Below are 13818 nucleotides of genomic sequence, written 5' to 3' on the forward strand. Positions count from 1 at the left end.
GTTATATAACTCACGGGATCAAAACATCATGATGTTATATCATCATAGTGGGTTGAGTATAATATAAGGGTCTACACATCTGGGCATGGGTGTGGGAGCAACAGTTAATTGTGTTGGGTGGCTGACAGGGAAAGTTGCAATTGTGCCTGTCGTTGGAGTTTAGGTGAAGGCGTCCCCCTAACGGGTGAAGGCTAATCCGTGGCAGGGACCAGGGCTGGGCAGCATTTTAACCCCGAGCCGAAAAGGTCAAGCAAGGCACGCGATCGACTTGATGGAGGAGTCCTATCGCCGGCACCTGCGGAGGTTAGGGCTTCGCCGGCCGCCAGGGGGCGCCGCGGCCTCGCGCCGTGCGGGCCGTTGCGTTTCCGGGCACCGGGGCCCAGCGCCGCCATGCCGGTCGGGCGCGTCCCCGCTGCGCGCGGCGAAACGTTGGCCGCTGCCGTTACCGAGGCAACCGCGGCGCCTCCTCCGCGCCGGCCCCGATCGTCTCTCCGCGCCATTTTCAAACTGTCCTAGCGCCGGAGCCGGTGTCTGGGCGGAAGGAGCCAGCGAGGGAGGCGAGGCGCGAGGACAGATGCGCCCGCAGGCGGACGGAGCGGCGGCCGGGGCTGCGGGTGAGCGCGGCGCGGGCCGGGAGGGCTGGGCCGGACCGGGCGGCGCCTCCGCCTCCCGGGCGGTCCCCGCGGGCCGCGCCCGGGCGCTGCCGGGAGGGAGGCCGCGCGGCCTCGGCAGGAAGTGGGCCCGGGCGGGCGGGGCGCGGCGTCCCTGTCGCCTCGCTGCGACCCGCTTCCCTTCCACACCCGAGGTCGGCCTGGGGTTGCCCGGGGTCCTGGTTCCTCCGGGCCCGCTCGCCGCGGGCCTTGCGGCTCCAGCAGATCCGCCTGCTACCGACTGATGGGTCCATTTAAAAGTTAAAATACCCTTTCGTATAAGAGTCATACAGGCTCTTTGTAAAACGAAAGTGCCCCAAAGCCTCGGACGAGTCATTTATTAACCTTTGTCCAGTACCTTAGTAAACATCCCCTCTTCCACTGTACTGATTTTAGTTCAGTGAGGGAGGACTCGGGAGATAGCCTAGTTAGTGTTGGTTTGGGGTGTTTTGTTTTTCTAGCCCTTGTGCATATATATTATATACACAGGAGATTATACACACACACACACGCACAGGATACTTTTGTAAAAATAAGATGCACTGGCTTTCAGACGTAAACTCCCCTGAGTTAAGCAAGTGGGTAGTTCCAAACACATATGGCGTGGAGCACCTCCAAACCTTACCTTTTCTGTTGTTCTGCTGGAAAACTTTCAGTATGGCCGCAGTGTTTGGATGATGTAGACGGGCGTATTGTGTTGGTGGGGAAGGACAGCAGCCCATGCATGGGTGGGACAAGCCTAATACGTGTTTTTTTGTCCTTCCTGGGAGGATTTTAATCTTTTTCATCTGTCGTATGTGTTGATGATTTCTTTTTTTTTTTTTAATACTTAACTCATGTTGTCTCTCAGAAGGATGTGAGGATGTATTCTTTCTGGGTAACCAAAGTTGGTACCAGGCAAAAAAGAGACATGTTTGAATTGTAAGGCCCTGATAGTTCTTGGTCTGACAGTTGCACTTCTGACTTCTTCGGGACTTTTTCTAGAGCACCCTGCATCAGTCAGGTCCCTCTTGTGGAAGGAACCTAGAAAGAACCTAGTATAGAATGGGGCCGTCATTCAGAGAAAAGGCTAACAAGAATGTGGAGAAGGAGAGATTAGTAGGAAGGAGTTATCAGGGAGTAGTACTAACTTCGGAGTCATATGGTAAGTTGAGGCGGCGTAATACAGAAACCTGAGGGGTGGTTAGGGCTCAGGAGACCTGACTGCCCACCTACTTGGTGGCCTTGTGATTTGGAAAAAGTTACTCTCTAGGCAGCCTTTCCTCATCTTTGAATGTGGAGGGTGTCCTTGACCCCTTTCCCCTCATAGTAGTTGTGAGGATCAAATTTTGCATAATTTCATATCCATGCATGTTTTATATAAATTGTGAAGAGCAATACAGATGTAAAACGAAGGTTTTGTTTGATTTAGAAATATGAGTACTAGGACCACATTTACCTGGCAAAGGTTAGAAAAGAGAGTGTGTTTTTTTAAAGAAGTGATCTTTGGATAACTCCATTTTAGGGCAGATTGATAGATGATATATTCATAGATATTTAAAAAGGCAAGGGTAAAAAGATATCCAGAGATGCTTACATGTTGGGGTCTTGCTATTTTAAGTAAAATTTACATGTGCTACTTGAAAAGCTTTGATAAATGTATACATTGGTGTGATGTCTGTCCCCCTTACCAAAATATTTTCATTACCCAAGAAAGCTCCCTCATGCCCTTCCAGTCAGGCTCCAACTACCCGCATCACCCTAGGTAATAGCTGTTCTAATTTCTGTGTACATAGGTTAATTTTGCCTGTTCTGGAACTTCATATAATCATGACTTCTGTTGCTCAGATAATGTTTTTAAATTCATCCATGCTGTTGACATGTACCAGTTCTGTTTTATTCTTGGGTGATGTTACATTGTTTAAGTATAGTGTACTTATTCTTCTTCTGTATAGTTTGTTTCCAGTTTGGAGCTATTATGAATAAAGATGCTTCAAATATTCTTGTAGAGTCTCTTTGTAGATGTTTATTTTCATTTTCTTGAGTAAATAACTTGGAGTAGAATTACACAGTCATAGGCTAGAAGTATGTTTAACTTTATAAGAAACTGCCACACTTTTAAATTTATTTTTAATTGGAGGATAATTGCTTTACAATGTTGTGTTGGCTCTTTCTGTACAACATGAATCAGTTATGAGTACTTGTATATCCTGTCCTTGAGCCTCCCTCCCACAGACTTTTTCCACAGTGATTTCACACTCCTGTAGCAATGTGAAAATTTCTGTTACTCCAAGTCCTTGAAGACATTTAGTATTGTACCTTTAATTTTAGCCATTCTAGTATGGACAAAATTATATTTCATTGTGGTTTAATTTGTCTGGTGGTGTTAAGCACCTTTTCATATGATTATTCTCATTCAGATACCTTTTGCAAATCTTAGCCTTGCATTTCTTATTGGGTTGTCTTTATTATTGAATTGTAAGAGTTCTTTCTGTATTTTATATACAAATCCTTTGTTAGATATTATGAATATGTATCTCCTACTCTTTTAAGTTTTTGTTTTGTCAAATAAAAGGATATATTTTGATGAGCAGACATTTTTAATTTGAAGAAATCTAGTTTATCAAGTTTCTCTTTTATATTTAAAAGAAAAACTTAAAAGAGGCTTCTCTCAGTATTCTCTGCCTGTCTCAGGCTTGGAAAAATATTCTTTCTTTTTTCTAGAGGTTTTATTGTTTTAACTTCTGCATATTAAGTTTATGAGGAGAGATTTATTTTAATGCAGCAACATGGATATCATTAGCATTGGATTTAAATCAGTCTAAATATTCTAGAGGGCTGTCTGCCTGAAAAACAAAAAATAATTGCTTCATATTAAAGGAATCTTTTTAAAAACATTAAATAGTAATAATAACTGATAATAGAATGATGTTTCACTCTTTTCTTATAGGATTTTAATTTTTGGAAGTGAATAAACCTAGTTTGGAACACAAGATGACTACAGCTGCAGAAAGAAAGTATCTTAATATTAGGAAAAGATTGGATCAGTTGGGATACCGCCAGACTCTGACAGTGGACTGTCTACCTTTGGTAGAAAAACTTTTCAGGTAAAGATGAAAACACTGTTGCAAACCTGTGTGACCCTGAATCCCAGTTATCTAGTTTCTGATTGAGCTTCATGCTTTAGTACAGAAATGGGTAGACTTTTTAAAAGTCCTTAAATCATCTGAAGCTTCTCTCTTCTTCATGTTGCAAAACTCTAGGGTCACCATTCACACTATACTATTCAGAGTAAATGTTTCTGAGGGTTTTGTCTGTGAGTAAAAGTACAGTTTTTAATGTGATTTTCTGATCTAGTTAGGAGTTCCGTAGCTGCTTTATTCACTGGTTTTTATTTTATTGAAATGCAGTTGACATGATATTATGTTAGTCACTGGTCTCTAATTGCTACGCATTTATAATGTTTCTCTAAGGTGGTTGATCATGACTTTCGCTATTAACATGTTAATTTAACCGAAAGATTCTTTGTGATTTTTATTTTCCACATAAATCCTTTTACTGTGATTTGAGACTAACTAGAGCAGAGAATGTTCCACAGTTTATTGTGATCGACACAGTCAAAGGCTTTGGCATAGTCAATGAAGCAGAAATAGATGTTTTTCTGAAACTCTCTTGCTTTCTCCATGATCCAGCGAATGTTGGCAATTTGATCTCTGGTGCCTCTGCCTTTTCTAAAACCTGCTTGAACATCTGGGAGTTCACGGTTTACATACTGCTGAAGGCTGGCTTGGAGAATTTTGAGCATGACTTTACTAGCGTGTGAGATGAGTGCAATTGTGCGGTAGTTTGAGCATTCTTTGGTATTGCCTTTCTTTGGGATTGGGATGAAGACTGACCTCTTCCAGTCCTGTGGCCACTGCTGAGTTTTCCAAATCTGCTGGCATATTGAGGGCAGCACTTTCACAGCATCATCTTTCAAGAGTTGAAATAGCTCAACTGGAATTCCATCACCACCACTAGCTTTGTTAGTAGTGATGCTTTCTAAGGCCCACTTGACTTCACATTCCAAGATGTCTGGCTCTAGGTCATTGATCACGTTATCGTGACTATCTTGGTCGTGAAGATCTTTTTTGTACAGTTCTTCTGTGTATTCCTGCCACCTCTTCTTAATATCTTCTGCTTCTGTTAGGTCCATACCATTTCTGTCCTTTATCGAGCCCATCCTTGCATGAAATGTTCCCTTGGAATCTCTAATTTTCTTGAAGAGTTCTCTTGTTTTTCCTATTCTGTTGTTTTCCTCTATTTCTTTGCATTGATCGCTGAGGAAGGCTTTCTTATCTCTCCTTGCTATTCTTTGGAACTCTGCATTCAGATGCTTATATCTTTCCTTTTCTCCTTTGCTTTTCGCCTCTCTTTTTTTCACAGCTATTTGTAAGGTCTCCTCAGACAGCCATTTCGCTCTTTTGCATTTCTTTTCCATGGCGTTCTGAAAGAGATGGGAATCCCAGACCACCTGACCTGCCTCTTGAGAAACCTGTATGCAGGTCAGGAAGCAACAGTTAGAACTGGACATGGAACAACAGACTGGTTCCAAATAGGAAAAGGTGTACGCCAAGGTTGTATATTGTCACCTTGCTTATTTAACTTATATGCAGAGTACATCATGAGGAATGCTGGGCTGGAAGAAGCACAAGCTGGAATCAAGATTGCTGGGAGAAATATCAATAACCTCAGATATGCAGATGACACTACCCTTATGGCAGAAAGTGAAGAGGAACTCAAAAGCCTCTTGATGAAAGTGAAAGAGGAGAGTGAAAAGGTTGGCTTGAAGCTCAACATTCAGAAAACAAAGATCGTGGCATCTGGTCCCATCACTTCATGGCAAATAGATGGAAAAACAGTGGAAACAGTGTCAGACTTTATTTTTTTGGGCTCCAAAATCACTGCAGATGGTGATTGCAGCCATGAAATTAAAAGACGCTTACTCCTTGGAAGGAAAGTTATGACCAACCTTGATAGTATATTAAAAAGCAGAGACATTACTTTGCCAACCAAGGTCCGTCTAGTCAAGGCTATGGTTTTTCCCGTGGTCATGTATGGATGTGAGAGTTGGACTGTGAAGAAGGCTGATCGCTGAAGAATCGATGCTTTTGAACTGTGGTGTTGGAGAAGACTCTTGAGAGTCCCTTATACTGCAAGGAGATCCAACCAGTCCATTCTAGAGGAGATCAATCCTGGATGTTCATTGGAGGGACTGATGCTAAGGCTAAAGCTGCAATACTTTGGCCACCTCATGCGACGAGTTGACTCACTGGAAAAGACTTGGATGCTGGGAAAGGTTGGGGGCGGGAGGAGAAGGGGACGACGGAGAATGAGATGGCTGGATGGCATCACCGACTCTGTGGACATGAGTTTGAGTGAACTCCGGGAGTTGGTGATGGACAGGGAGGCCTGGCGTGCTGTGATTCATGGGGTCGCGGAGAGTCGGACACGACTGAGCGACTGAACTGAACTGAACTGAGAGCAGATAAATGGTCTAGGAAGTTTTTGCAATAGGACTATAAGTGATAATGATGAAAAGAAGAGAATGGATGAAAGATACTTTGTGGTCTCTAGTATGACCTCCAGAATCCTTCATGATCTAGTTCTCGGTCAGCAATTCAGAATTATAGGGTGGAAGTATGTTTAACTTTCCAAGAAACTGACACACATTTTCCCCAGTGATTTTACACTCCCTTCATCTTCCCTGTATGAACCCCCTGAAGCTCCTGAACACATATTCACGCTCACCCTTGGTCTCTCCACGTGCTGTTCTATCTGCCTGTAAAGTCTCTTTCTCCTCTCCTTCCTGCTTTGTCTTTATGCTCAGTTAGCTGTATGGCCTGCAGCTCTTGTCACATATGCTGCACGTTACCTTAGCTGTTATTATTGTTGGAAGTTTGTTTTACCTTCCCATTAGAATTCAAACTCCAAGAAACTAGAGACTGACTGTTTCACTGCCTTACCTAGGACAGGCTGAACACATGATCGGCACTAAAATATTTATTGAGTTTATCACATAGTATTTTAACTTTTGACAAATTGTTAGTAGGATAAAAGCTCCATGTCAGTGGGTTCGTTACCATGTTCCCTGCCCAGTAAATGCTGATGTAGTGAATATTCTGTTCATCTGTGTTCTTAGAGGTAGGGAACTGATCCGTGTTTGTTGCGTCCCTGATACTTAGCATGTAGCAGGCATTCAGTAAATGTTAAATGACCAAATAAGGTTCACAGATTCCACAGGATCAGGTGACTGATTAAACATGGGGGATGAGTGAGACCAGGCTGAAAGATGATTCTGCCTGTGTGTGTATGCTTTATAACTTAATTATGCTGGGAAAGTTTTGAGACCTTCCTAGTGCCTTGAAAGACCTCTTGTGTTTGTTTTTGTATGTTTGATTTTCGATTTGATCTCACTTAGTATTAACATTTAAGTCCTTTTAGAAATCTGTTTTTAGTTATTAAAAGTAATAGAATGTTTTCTTGTATTTGCATTTTCCATTCTTTAATATTAGTGATCTAGTTCATACAACAGAAAGTCTTCGGAAATCAAAATTATCTGCTGTGAAAGCTGAAAAAGAGAGTGCCAATTTTGATTTTGTATTGGAACCTTATAAACTTGAAAATGCAAGGTTGAGTAAGGAAAATAATGAATTATACCTGGAATTAATGAAACTGAGAGAACAATCAGGTCAACATATTAAAGGTAAATTTTCGTGACTTTTGAAATTTTTGCCCTTTTCATTTTGTATGTGGGAAATCCTAGTCTACCTTTGAAACTATTGATTAGAAACTGTGATAGTCTTCCTACTGTCAGTTCGTGAAATATTATAGGGTATGTTGAAGAGTTTCCAAAAGAAAACTAGATTTGCATTCCACAACTATATTCATCTTCACTGAATGTGGATTAAATTTTTAGAATTAAAATTGCTGTAATGGTGGTGGTGTGCACTCAGTTGTGTTCGACTCTTCGTGAACCTGTGAACTGTAGCTCACCAGTTTCCTCTGTCCATGGAATTTTCCAGGCAAGAATACTGGAGTGGGTTGCATTTTACTTCACCAGGGGATCTTCCCAACCCAGGGATTGAACCCGCGTCTCTTGTGTCTCCTGCATTGGCAGGCAGATTCTTTACCAACTGTGGCACCTGGGAAGCCCAAAAGTTGCTGTAGAAAATACTAAATGCTGGTACTGAAGAAAAATATTCTTGTAACAACTTCTGTGTTTCTGAGAAAAAGCCGTACATCTATTGTTCTGATTCTTCTGTACCCTGTTTTTGATCTGGAAGATAGAATGATTTCAGAGGTACTAGGCAAAGGGTAAATTATGTGGCTAACTTATTATAAAATCTTCTTGTATTTAGTAGAAAGCCCTGGCTAATACTTGGCATTAATTGATAATCCCTTAGCTTCGTATCCAGTTTACTGAATCAAAAGCTCATATTAGGCTCACCACAGAAGAAAAATATAATTACTTTTTGTGCTTAGTGACTTATTTGCAGTTTTGTTAATGGTGGTAGAAAAGTTATAACCTTCTAACAAAGCATATAAGAATCAGGTGGAGCCTTTCAAATTATTGTGACTTTTTTTTATGGAATGGAAGAACTTCTTGATGTATAAAATACTCTTTAAATCTTTTTCATTTTAAGAATTGAAAACCACATTGAAAAAGTGTGCACGTGAAACAGCTGATCTGAAATTTCTAAATAATCAATATGTTCATAAACTCAAACTTATGGAGAAAGAAAGCAAAGCTAAGAATGAAAAAATTCAGCAGCTTCAAGAAAAGAATTTGCAAGCTGTAGTTCAAACTCCAGGTGAATCTGTTCCCTCTCAAAACAAATTATATACATCTAATCTTTTAAAGATGTTCAAACTATTTACTGAAATGGGACTTTGGGTATTCATGCTTTAGACTTCAGTATTTGAAAAGATATATTTGGATAGTCACAAAACCTTTAAAATTTATTTCTGAAGACCCAGCTTATATTCTATACATGTGCTTAGAAACTTATATAACAGTAAACTTCTTAGGTATGAGTAGTCTCACCTCAGTGCCTAGGGTTTTATTTCCTTTATTATTAGTTTGAATTCTTTTTTCTATTATTGTTATCATCATTATTAATTATAAAAATAATTCATACTCTAAAGACTTTGAAAATTATATACTTTGTTATTTCTTAGTTTATTTTACTCTTCTTAGCCTTATGCTCAGTAGTTGTCAAGGAAGAAAAAAGAAATGATGGGGCATATGCAGAGTTAGTGGTTGTCCAGGCTCAAAGTTGATGGAAGAATCTCCAGTAGTAGTAACCAGATCATGGAGGTGTCTGAGATTAAGGTTATGGAAGTAAGTGAGGTGCTGAGTTATGAGACTTGGTAGAGATTGAGGGATTAAAGAACATGGTGAGGACCAGTAGTAATTTGGTCAGAATGAAGATTGCCATCAGAAGAGAGTTGAAGATCTGGAAGCTGGCTCAGTTCTATCCGGTGACACAGTCCGGGCTTAATCATGTTACTATGTGCCTGTAGCTGAGTGAAGACGAGACTCTGAGAATTGAAGAATTGCAAACTGGGAGGCCAGCATCAGGGAGAAATCCATGGGACTTGAAATGGTAGAAAATGAGCTGGGAGAGGGAGGATAGTGGGCCAAAGGCAAAAAAGATGGAGAAATGTTGGGGAGGATCTCAGAAGTAACTAGATTAAGAAAACAAAAAAAGGAGGATAATTAGATTTTCTGAGGAAAGAGTGGGCCTGAATCAAGAGTGATTTAGGAGGTGTCATCTCTAAAATTTAGTGATGGATGAATTTAGTAAACTTCAGATGTAGAGGAATTTCCAGATTTCTGTTTGAAGTGAAGGAGTGGATGAATGAGGACATTAATACTGTTTCTTTCTTTCTTTTTTTTTGGCTGCACTATGGGGCATGTGGGATGTTAGTTCCCTAACCAGGGATCAAACCTGTGCCCCTAGTCTTAACCACGAGACCACAAAGGATGTCCTGGTACTATTTCTTAAGATAGGGAATGTGGAAAACAGAAGTCCACCGTCTACAAAGGATTTGTTGATTATGTTATATCCACAGGACGTTGACATTGACACTCCTAGTATGCAGTGGAATATGTAGATCTGTCCTCAGAAATATGGTCCTAGATGGAGATTCACATTTGGAAATCACTGGAATATCCTGAGAACTAAAGCTTTGAATGTGGTAGGAGTTACTAGTGAGATTATGTAGATTGGAAAGAGAGGAGAACCAAAGATAGACCCTAGGAAATTGTCTTTTAAGGCACAGATGGAAGAAGAGGGTCTTTCAAAGAAACTGAGAAGGAGCAACCAAGAAGGAAAACCAGGAGATAAGGGAAGAAGAAAGTGGTTTACCTTGTTCAGGTGTGTAACTACAAGCAGGTCATTTAAATACTTTTGACCTAGTTTCTTTATCCTCAAAATAAGAGGTTAGGAGTATAAAAAACTTGTTAGGATTCTAAGGAAGACAGAGTTGTGGGTTGTGTTTGTTCTTTGTGAAGGTCAGTTAGTTTTTCAAGTATGTGTCTAATCTTGGCCAGGTACTGGAAAGGGTAAATTTATCCTTGTGGTTTGGACCAAGATGGGGTATATCTAGCCATCAAAAGAAATTACTCCTGCTGGTTTTAAGGATAATTAAGAAAATTCCCCATTAATTCAGGATACATATTCTGCTGTGTACTAATTTTTAATCTTAAAGTTTCAGTTATCTGCTCCTTTGGCTTTGCTTAATAAACATGTTTATTTTAGTTATCATTGCCTTCAGCTTCTCATTTGACAGTTTTCTGCTGGTGATGGCTTCTTGAGCTCTGTTATGTATAACAGGGCACACTCAGCTTTTAATCTTGCCAGAGTTTGGTCCCCATCTCATGAAGGAACAGATTAAATCTGGGCATATATACCAAGCATGCAGAAAATAAAGCTTGCTTTCTAACCATGTCTTGTTGAGATTTTCAGAAATGAGTTGTTTCGTTAGAGATCAGGTGGGTATTTATATATAAGGGAGAAAACATTTGACCTGGCTCTTATGTAATAAGAGCTAGAGACATACTTTATAACAAAAAGGCTAGCCTTCTGAAGTATTTAATTCTAAGACAGTGTTTTGTTTTCAATTTTTTGAAATACACATTTGCTTTTTTTTTAGGTGGCAAGAAAAGAAATATTGCTTTCAGGCGCCAGCGCATGCAGATTGATGAACCAGTCCCTCCCTCTGAAATCAGTTCATATCCGGTTCCTCAGCCGGATGACCCTTACATCGCAGACCTCCTGCACGTGGCTGATAACAGGTGCATTAGAGAATTCTCTGTTGGCTTTAGTTACCTGATCACTTGGTTAGCCCTGAGTTTCTTGATAGTAAGGTTTTGTCTTCTTAACTAGCCTATCTCTGATGTGTAGCACAGAACTTTGCACAAGCATTCAGTAAATGCTTTCTGAATATAGAAGGTTTTCACTTGTTTTGAAATTTGATTTCAAGTAAATCATATATCTGAGGTTTCTGTCTATATTTGCTTTAAAACAATTTAGTGCCACCTAGAGCCTATTTCCGTGAGAAGGCAATGGCAAGCCACTCCAGTACTCTTGCCTGGAAAATCCCATGGACGGGGGAGCCTGGTGGGCTGCAGTCCATGGGGTCGCTACTAGTCGGACAAGACTGAGCGACTTCACTTTCACTTTTCACTTTCATGCATTGGAGAAGGAAATGGCAGCCCACTCCGGTGTTCTTGCCTGGAGAATCCCAGGGATGGCGGAGCCTGGTGGGCTTCCGTCTATGGGGTCACACAGAGTTGGACACGACTGAAGTGACTTAGCAGCAGCAGAGCCAATTTCGGAGAAGGCAATGGCACCCCACTCCGGTACTCTTGCCTGGAAAATCCCATGGGTGGAGGAGCCTGGTAGGCTGCAGTCCATGGGGTCGCTAAGAGTCGGACACGACTGAGCGACTTCATTTTCACTTTTCCTTTTCGTGCATTAGAGAAGGAAATGGCAACCCACTCCAGTGTTCTTGCCTGGAGAATCCCAGAGACGGGGGAACCTGGTGGGCTGCCGTCTATGGGGTCGCACGGAGTCTGACACGACTGAAGTGACTTAGCAGCAGCAGCAGCAGAGCCTGTTTCAGTAGAGTTACTTTGGCATTCAGCTTTATCACCCAAGTAAATCTTCTGCAGACTCTCTATTACTTCAGATTTTTCTCAAATGCCAGTAGCGTGAGTGGACTTGTAACTGGCTTTGAAATTCCTGCTTCACAATTCTCTAGCTCTGTATGTTGGTGTTTCCTTAACTTGGAATCAGATGTAAATTCTAATTATAACTTCAATAAACTCTTTGGAAAAGGCTATATACGTGTTCTCGGGATGTAAAGATGCAACTTTTGAGAAGCTCACAACCCGGTAAGAAGATGAGACAAGGGGAAATACACAAAATGCCATTAGGAACATCTTGAACGGTACAGAGGAGTAAAATAGCATTGGTGACAGCCTCTCTGGCCACGGCTGCAGAAACAGTTTAAAGTACAGAATACACTAGTGGGAATAGTTAGTGCAGCCAGCTTTTTACTTTGTAGATTATGTAGAGAATATGAGAGAGTTTTCTACTATATTATTAATCTCTATAGCAATTAAAAAAAGACATTGGTTGGGGGACTAATTAGGGTCTTTAGCTCAGTTATTCTCACACAATATTATGTACCTGTATTTATACACTTACTTGACTTTACCCATGAAGTATTTTGTGTTTTGTTTTTCTGGTACTTATAAACTAGGCCTTAGGCAATATGTTAGTATTATTTACCGAGTTTTAGAGGGCTCCGTATGTATTCAATTCAATGGACATGAACTTGGGCAAATTCTGGGAGATGGTAAAGGAACAGTAAGGCCTGGGATGCTGCAATCCATGGGGTTGCAAAGAGTTGGACATGACTTAGTGACTGAGCAACAACATGTGTATCTTTTTCTTTGCCTTAACATTCTTCTTTTCTATCAGCCATCATAGGTAGCATTAGTCTCTTGATTATCTTATTTATTTTAATTTGCGCATGCACATTTAACTGTATTTGGAGTCATTCATGCATGAGTGTGGTTGCATACATACTGCTCTCCTACTCCTAGATTAGTGGCTAATGTTGGTTCCAGTAATACTAATAGCAGGTACAAGCAGTGTTCAACTGTACTCTGTCTTATGGAAAAATCTCTCTTAAAATTAAACCTGGCTTCAGGCTTTATTTTTCAGTATGAAAGTGATTGTTTTGTTAACGCTTGGCAAAGTTTGATGTAGTACAGTACATTTAGGCATTCATACAATTCAGATGATTTAGACAAATCTTGATTCTCTTGGAATTAACAAGTTCCAGGAAAGAGTAGTTTTTTTTGCTTTAGTTACTGGAAAATTGGTATTTCTCAGTATTTTTCTTCTAAGATTGTAGTAGTTAATTAGAAAATACAGGGTCATGTGGGGTCAGAAAACATTTAGTCCCTTATTTCAGTTAATAGTATTGTGAGTTTTGGACTCAATGCTTAGTTCCCTGAACCTCAGAATTGACAACAGTACCCAGAAGAATTTGTCCTAAGGATCAAAATGCGGTAGGAGACAAAATGTATCTGAGTCTCAGATTATTTACCACTCAGTTTTGTATCTGTTCTTATAAAATTAAATCTCTAAGATGATGTACTCTGTGCTGTGGCCTGGGAACCCTTTGGCACAGCACCTCCTACCTCACTGAGAAAGAAAAAGTTGAGGGTTTTTAAAAGAAGGCATCTAATTTCACTTTTGTAATTTTGTATTTCTTATCAAAAATATATTGACATTACTTATAAATATGTTTCAGAATTCAAGAACTTCAACAAGAAGTCTGCCAGTTACAAGAGAAGTTGGCAATGATGGAAAGTGGACTGAGAGATTATAACAAGCAGGTAGGATTTTTTATTTGCCTAGTTGGGATTGAGGTGAATGTGCTGTGACTATAAATAGAACTGGGTTATGTTTAATATTTCTGATACCTGAGTTTTTAATACAGCATTTCTTTTTAGTAAATTCGTTAATAGAATTAATAGATAGAATGGCTTAGATGGCTACGGAGCCTTCATTCCATTCCCTGCATTATGCATTGAGGTGAATAGTAGTTTTTTTGTTTTTAAGGT

At 40.4% G+C, this 13818-nt stretch overlaps 1 protein-coding gene across 2 annotated transcripts in view; it reads left to right on the top strand.

The window, feature by feature from the left end:
• The first annotated feature begins 378 nt into the window (after nt 1–378).
• CEP135 (centrosomal protein 135) overlaps nt 379–13818 on the top strand; it is a 75779-nt gene continuing 62339 nt past the window's right edge. For both annotated transcript variants that reach the window (XM_055434803.2, XM_088836345.1), the window contains exons 1-6: nt 379–614; nt 3580–3736; nt 7184–7374; nt 8315–8482; nt 10830–10971; nt 13506–13590. In XM_055434803.2, coding sequence (XP_055290778.2) covers nt 3624–3736; nt 7184–7374; nt 8315–8482; nt 10830–10971; nt 13506–13590 — 699 coding nt within the window. In that variant the 5' untranslated portion in view covers nt 379–614; nt 3580–3623. The remainder of the gene's footprint in view (nt 615–3579; nt 3737–7183; nt 7375–8314; nt 8483–10829; nt 10972–13505; nt 13591–13818) is intronic.

Source organism: Moschus berezovskii, chromosome 5, assembly GCF_049115385.1.
Source record: "Moschus berezovskii isolate FMDL1 chromosome 5, NW_MosBer_1.0, whole genome shotgun sequence".
NCBI classification, from domain to species: domain Eukaryota; kingdom Metazoa; phylum Chordata; class Mammalia; order Artiodactyla; family Moschidae; genus Moschus; species Moschus berezovskii.